This window comes from Pterocles gutturalis, unplaced genomic scaffold (assembly GCF_000699245.1).
Source record: "Pterocles gutturalis isolate BGI_N339 unplaced genomic scaffold, ASM69924v1 scaffold14096, whole genome shotgun sequence".
NCBI lineage: Eukaryota > Metazoa > Chordata > Aves > Pterocliformes > Pteroclidae > Pterocles > Pterocles gutturalis.
In genome coordinates, this window is record NW_010103330.1 from 21,600 (window position 1) to 28,292 (window position 6,693).

Sequence of the window (6,693 nt, forward strand, 5' to 3'; positions counted from 1 at the left end):
TCCTGCTTTTCCGATTAGCAGCCATTTGGTTGGAGCTACCTCTAATTATTTTCAGTAAGATTTGATTTAAAATGTACTTTTGCTTTAAATATCCTTCTCCTAACAGCTTTCTTTTGGGGCAAAAGCATAGTGTGTGGCCTCATCTGCCCCTCAAAGCAGCCACTCTCAACCTTCACGCCTAGAGCAAAAGGCTGAACACCAAATCTGTGACACGTGGATGATTGCATGGCATGCTATGGAAAAACTCAGGTCTGCTTGGGTGACTTGGCTGAAGGAGCAAAACATAAACTATGTGAGGTTCTTTAAGACCGAGAAACCTTGCAGCTAAGTTCTGCAGTTGCAGAGAAATAAGCTTGATCTCCCAACAGTAGAGGTGAATGTCCTTTAAAAAGTATTTTATTTAGGTTTTTTGGTATTCACAGTTATGAGTATGGATGTTGTATTAACCATAACTACTTATTCCTGTCAAACTCTTTTCCATTTTGGAAAAAAAAAAAAAAAAAGAAAAAAAAGAAAAAGAGCCCTGTGGATTAATTCTGTGGGGAAAAAAAATTTAGTTATTTCTAACAAAGAAACAGGAGTCTGTGGCTAAACCAGACTTCCAGGAGACAATTAGTTATTTCTAACAAAGAAACAGGGGTCTGTGGCTAAACCAGACTTCCAGGAGACAAGTGTGACTGGGAAAAAAGCAAAAGGGTTAGGATACAATAAGAAGCAAAAGTGGTGCTAATTAGAATTTTAGCTTGAAAACAAAAATGGAAAGACAAAAATAATTTTTTTTTTTTAATTACCATTATTCCAAGAATAGGTGCATATAGAAGTATTGTTCACGTTATCTAATTCTGACATTCTTCTGCTGCTGAATTGAGTAAACAGCTACAGAATCAGAGAGGAACAGAGAGGACTGCACAACAGCCAGGGTTTTTACTTTTTGCTCCAGCCCTTCTATTTTTGACTTATTGCATTCTTTAAATTATATCTATGCAGGAAATTATTCCAGAATAACCATTCTCAGTGAACTATTTCAGATTTACTTTCTATCTGAATGCTCTTTGCCAAAATCTGCTTTGGCCATGGATACATGAAGAGGGTATTTCAGGAAAATCTCAGTGGTCTCAAGAAACACAGATGTAGCTGTGTGACAGAGCCCCTTGAACAAAGAGAGATTTGTCTTATGTGAGAAATATCATCCTGGTTCAAGTGCAGTTTGTGTGCACTTGCCCATGTGTAATTATCTCAAGTTTTTGACTTCTAAGATCTCCCTTTTGGGGCAATTCAGGCTGCAAATGAACCTCTAGCCCTGAAGTGTTTTTGTAATATGTTAAATTAATGTAGCATAAAGGTGTTTGATAAGAGCAGACTAATCAGAAATAGTCGTTGCACTTTAAATATCTCACTTAATCTGAATAAATTTTTCTCAGAGGATAAACCCCATAAATAAAAGGAACAGTTTTCTTATTGCTTTTGTATTTCTTCAATGTCCATTGTAGGTATTCTCGCAGTTGTCTGTGGGGTCCTAGTATTGCTTTTACCGGAGACAAAGGGAATCCCCTTACCAGAGACAGTGGAGGATGTGGAGAAGCTTTCAAGGTATGATATTATTTTCTTACATTTACCTGCATGGGGTTTCCTGAGGGTGTTCTCCTCCAAATTTGTCAGATGTCATAAATTATTGATGTTTTCCAAGTGTAAAAGTAAATTCCCTGGTCACATTGATGTTATGAGCAGGTGGTATTTTCCTCAATAGAAATGTGAACTTTCTCAATACCAATGGGCTGTTAAAAAAAAAAGCATGGGGATAGAATCTGTATTTTTTTCACAGAAACACAAAGTTTTCTTGTGCACCTCTAGAAGCAGAAAGTAATAGTGTGCAAGAAAGAGACCACAAAGTATAGCCTGCAATTCTGTGCTCAAGAAAACACATGGAAAACCAGACTCTTCACTACACTGCACTGTCTAAAGGAACATTTACACCTTGGCTTGCTTGTCAGTAAACTTCTTGAGGAGCTAGTGCTATACATTAATGCTTCAAACAGTGGCTTTGGATATTACACCAACAATTTTCCCAGCTTCAATGTACAAACTAAAGAAAGAGGAGGTTTTCTAAGCAGAAAGTAAATGTTTCAGTACTGCAGCTTGGACTAAACTTGGACTACATCATTTCCTGTTTCTTTCCCCCTTATAACCTTCTCCCGTTCTGTTTCTTCAGTCATTTTGGTAAATGCGGCAAGAAACGGAAACCGCAGGACACCAACTCTTGTATTTGACCTTTGAAGGATGGCACCGAGCAAAGAACTATTTCCCATACTGGGAATTTGTTCTTCACCTGCCACTACTTCAAAACTTGCTTCAGGGCATGGATTAAACTTCATGTTCTTCTTCTAAGCACAAGGACGCTTAAAACAAGAAGTGTATCTTTCTATATATATGGAATAAATTCATTTTTTCTGAGTATGCTGTTTGCAGGAAAGGAGCACTCTGTGGTTCTTGGTAGAGAAGAGAACAGCTTAAAGAAGATGCACTGTCCAGCTCAGTGAGCTTTTATTTATTTCTGTATATATTTGAACTATTTGTTTAATTCTGTTGTTAGCATATGCTTTTGGGTGTGGAGGGTTGGAAATGGTACTGCTTGTTTAAGATTCGGATGACTCTGGGGAAGAGACAATGAGTATTTCAACCTGCTCTCCTGTGCCTCTGGAGAATCTGGACAAACAGAAGATCTGATGGCTCAGGAACGAGGATGCTGATCAGCGCGGTCCTTTCTCTGGTCAGGAGGGATAGGAATCAGAGGCATGCATCAGGAGACTCTGGCGCTGGTCTGCTCCTCTCCCCCAGCGAGCCTCTGCCACAAAAGCCCTACTTCTCTCTTTGTTCAAGGGCTTTCTGATATGCAGCAGCAGTCCTCCTCCTCTCCTTCCCCGAGCTTTATGTAAGCATCCCATCCTACACAGGGCATTAGCTCTGCAGGTCAGATTGTCATGCTGCCCACTGGTGCCCCCCCCCAGACCCAGATGGGGCTCTTGTGCCACCCCATTGTCCTGTCCCCTGGCCAGGTACCTCTGTATCTCCCAAGGGAAGGGTTTCTCTCTGCTCCCCCCTGTTGGGTGCTTTGCCATCCCTCTCTTTCAAGAGCTGTTCTTTTCCCTTCTAGAATATGCTCTCTGCCCATCCCTACAAAAAAAATTGCCTCTCCTTGACCGCTGACAAAGTGACCCCCTATTTCTGTCTATTATTTGTCATGCTTCTGACTTGGGGATAAATTATTTGGGTTGTTGACAGGGATGTTAAGCTGTCTTGAGAAGATGAGCAGGGACGAGACAAGCTCTTTCATTATGGAAGGAAGTGTGTTGTGGTTTTAAACCCCACTAGCAGCAACCACCACACAACCACTGGCTCACTCTTCCCCCCTCCAGGGAACGGGGGAGAGAACTAAAGAGGTAAAGGGAAAAGAGACTTGTGGGTTAAGACCAATTTAACAACTAAACTACAATAATGTTGAAAATAATAATGATGATAATAATGATAACAGTAATATATACAAATATATAATGAGTGATACACAGTAAACTGCTCTCCACCCCATGACCAAGGCTCAGCCCATTCCTGGTTAACAATCCTGGAGCAAGGAGGGTCCTGAAGCTGCAATCCCAGTAAAGAGATAAGAGCCCAAGCATCTGAGAGACTGAGAGCTGACCGAGAGAGAAAGATGACCTGGAGAGAGAGAGGACTTCTGGACAGAGCCTCATCTGTACACTGGGCACGATGTGCATTACATGGAATATACCACTGACCAATTTGGGTCTCAGTCCTAAACCTGAGGTCAAATCCCAGGCTAGCATTTGGGGCTGCGCTCCCTCCCAGCTTCTTCTGCCCCTGCAGACACTGGCACAGCAGAGAAGATGAAAAGTCCTTGACTGTCCTGGCAGCAACTCTAAACATCAGTGTGTGATCAGCTTCTCCTCAGCACAAATCCAAACACAGCCTCTCACTAGCTACTGTGAAGAAATTAACTCTGACCCAGCCCTGGGGCTGGCTGGTGGAGCCCAGCCCTGAACTGGAAGCTGTGGGCTTGCACTGGCTGGGCGCTGTGTCTCAGCGCAGGGTGGAAGCGCAGGCACCCCGCTGCAGAGCTCAGCCTTGCTTTCCTCTCACCCAGCCAGCCCATCCCGCAGGCACAGCCCTCTGAGAGCCAGGGTGAGGCAGTCAGATGCGATACTGTATGAACTGAGCCTCCCTCTTCCTTTTAATGTTTATTCTTTGTGAATTTTTTAAAACAGTTTCTTAAACACTACAGCAAGCTGAGAAGGACTGTGGAGATTGTTCAAAGCTACAGCTTGCCAAAGAAATGTCAATATTATTTGCCAGCTGGTGCTGTTTGTGGACAACTAAAATGTGCTGAGAAGTGAGAGGCACAAAGACTTGTTTTTGTCCTTTCAGACTGTTCTTTGTTTTGTGTAGCATATGTTGCTCAGAAGAGAATATAAGTGAAATATTTCAGTACATAAAATGGCTAGCAGCAGTGTCAGAAATATGGATGTATTTATTTTTCTAAAAATTCGTTATGTAAAGGACAGCAGGAAAAAGCCTGTGTATGTGTTCTAATTTCTAAAACAATAGTACTTAGGAACTTCAGGTAGCATTTGCATTTGTTAATGGTGCCTGTGCTAACTCTTACCCCTAACAGGAGGATTTTGTAGGACAGTCTCTGTGAGACTTTGGGATGCCTCATGAAGGCTGCAGAGTGGCCAGTAACCTGCTGTACGAGCAGCGGTTTGGTGACCGTGTGGTTCCACTGCTGTGGGTTGGAGAGGACAGATGAGGTGATGGAAGCAGAGGGAGAGCTTCAGGGAGGGAGGACCCCGTGGGAAACCAGCCGGGGCCCTGCAGGCCGCTGGACGGATTGCTTGTTTAAAAAGAGTTATTATAAATTCATATGTGCCTCAAACCACTTAATACACTGAGCCTTATGGGCAAGTCCTACTAACTTCTCAGGCAGCAGAGCAGTGTTATGAACTGCGTGGGTTGACACTAAAAGGGCGGTCGTGATGCACCTCAGTGAGAGGCAGCTCTTCAGGAGGGGCCAAACCCTGTCAGCGTTGGTTGTCTTGCACGTGTTATACTTCAGAGGTTCAGTGAGAGCTGTGGTGTGCATGGCAGCAAAGGATCAGCTTACTGCCACCAAAGACACTCGTTCAACATGACCACAGAAACCCAGGAGCTGTGTTCTTCCTGCCTGCAAAGAGAATCCCCAGCCCAACAAACGGGTGAATGTGCTATTTGGTCCAAATGTGCTGCTGCCACCATTCTTACCTTGTTACTTCATCTAGTCTGTGGGAGTGGTTAGTGATAAGTGGCACTTTTTGTTGCCATTGACACTCTTACAGAAGGGAAAGGCCACAACTTACACACCTTAAGAGGTTATGAGGTGGGATTTCTGTGGCCACTCAGGCGTGCCTAGGTGTTTCTGTTGGGTTTGGCAAGGACAGCAGGGGTGGGTTTGGCTGCCTACAAGCCAGGTATTAACCGTGCCTGCAAGGGCTCACATTTGAAGAGCTTTACAAATCAAAGACCAAGCTGCAACACAGAATTTCTGTTGTTAGGGAAGTACTGTGCAGATTTCTTGGCTGACTTAATGATCCAAAGTAATAGATACGGAAAATGTGCAGAAAGGTATTTGTGCCCAATGAATCTCCCCAACCAGACAGATGGGTGGGGAATGCTTTATCAGAGCTGTTCCTGCTCAGGAAGGCAATGCCCTGAGATCATTGCATCTCCCAGAATCAGACTCCAGGTGTAGAAGCCTTAAAAATCACCCTGCCACCTAACTCTGTTTTATAGCTTTCATCTCCCTTAAAGTCTATGAGAGGGAAAAAAAAAAAATAATCCTAGAATGCAACCCATCCCTTGTGTATGGTACATGCATACAAAAAACTAAACCAGTTTAAATTAAATGATGTGCAGCTTGGCATGCCTGCGAGCGGACCTCTGCACTGCAGAAAGTGGGATGGACACACCCCAGCCCAGGAAATAGCTGCGTTACTTGGAGTACACTCAGCACACCCTGGGGATGCAGGAAGGACACCATGCAGAGGCAGGGGTCCCCTGGTGCCTGTGGAGTGCTCCCTGGCTGATATGCATGGGGTGCAGGATGGGAATGGGGGTTTACAGTGAGCAAGTGTGTCACTTTGGCAAGTGTGAGCCAAGCTTTCCCTGGAAAGCATCTCTCACGGTCTAAGCTTTCACTTCCTATAACCACAGGCATGTGTACATCCTTTCTTTTAGAGAAGAAAAATGTACATGTAATGGTTATGTAGTGAGATACACAGTGAAACAAGTGGGTACTATGGACAACAGAATTTTATAATACATTAAATGCATTGTCATTACTTGCTGTAATGATTGGCAGTTATTTGTCTTCAGGCTGGACTAACATTAGGGTGAGACTATTTTTTATTCACTGTTTTATATCTTTGATGCAATATTTGTGCTTTTCCTGACACACAGATTTCCATGTCAATAAAAAAAATTAAAATAAAATACAAACCAAAAGTGTTTGCTGCTTTTTTTTTTTTTTTTCCATCTCATGGATTTAATGCCATTGGATATATCTAATAAAACTTCACATGCTTATAAGACATGTACAGTGAGATTCTTCTTTGGTTTGTATCATTAAATTGGTAAGATGCTCAGAGA

At 43.0% G+C, this 6,693-nt stretch overlaps 1 protein-coding gene across 1 annotated transcript in view; it reads left to right on the forward strand.

Moving 5' to 3' along the window:
* SLC22A3 (solute carrier family 22 (organic cation transporter), member 3) overlaps window positions 1–2,267 on the forward strand; it is a 17,883-nt gene extending 15,616 nt beyond the window's left edge. Inside the window, exons 9-11 of the mRNA XM_010086688.1 lie at window positions 1–54; window positions 1,491–1,590; window positions 2,210–2,267. Coding sequence (XP_010084990.1) covers window positions 1–54; window positions 1,491–1,590; window positions 2,210–2,267 — 212 coding nt within the window. The remainder of the gene's footprint in view (window positions 55–1,490; window positions 1,591–2,209) is intronic.
* Window positions 2,268–6,693: the final 4,426 nt, after the last annotated feature.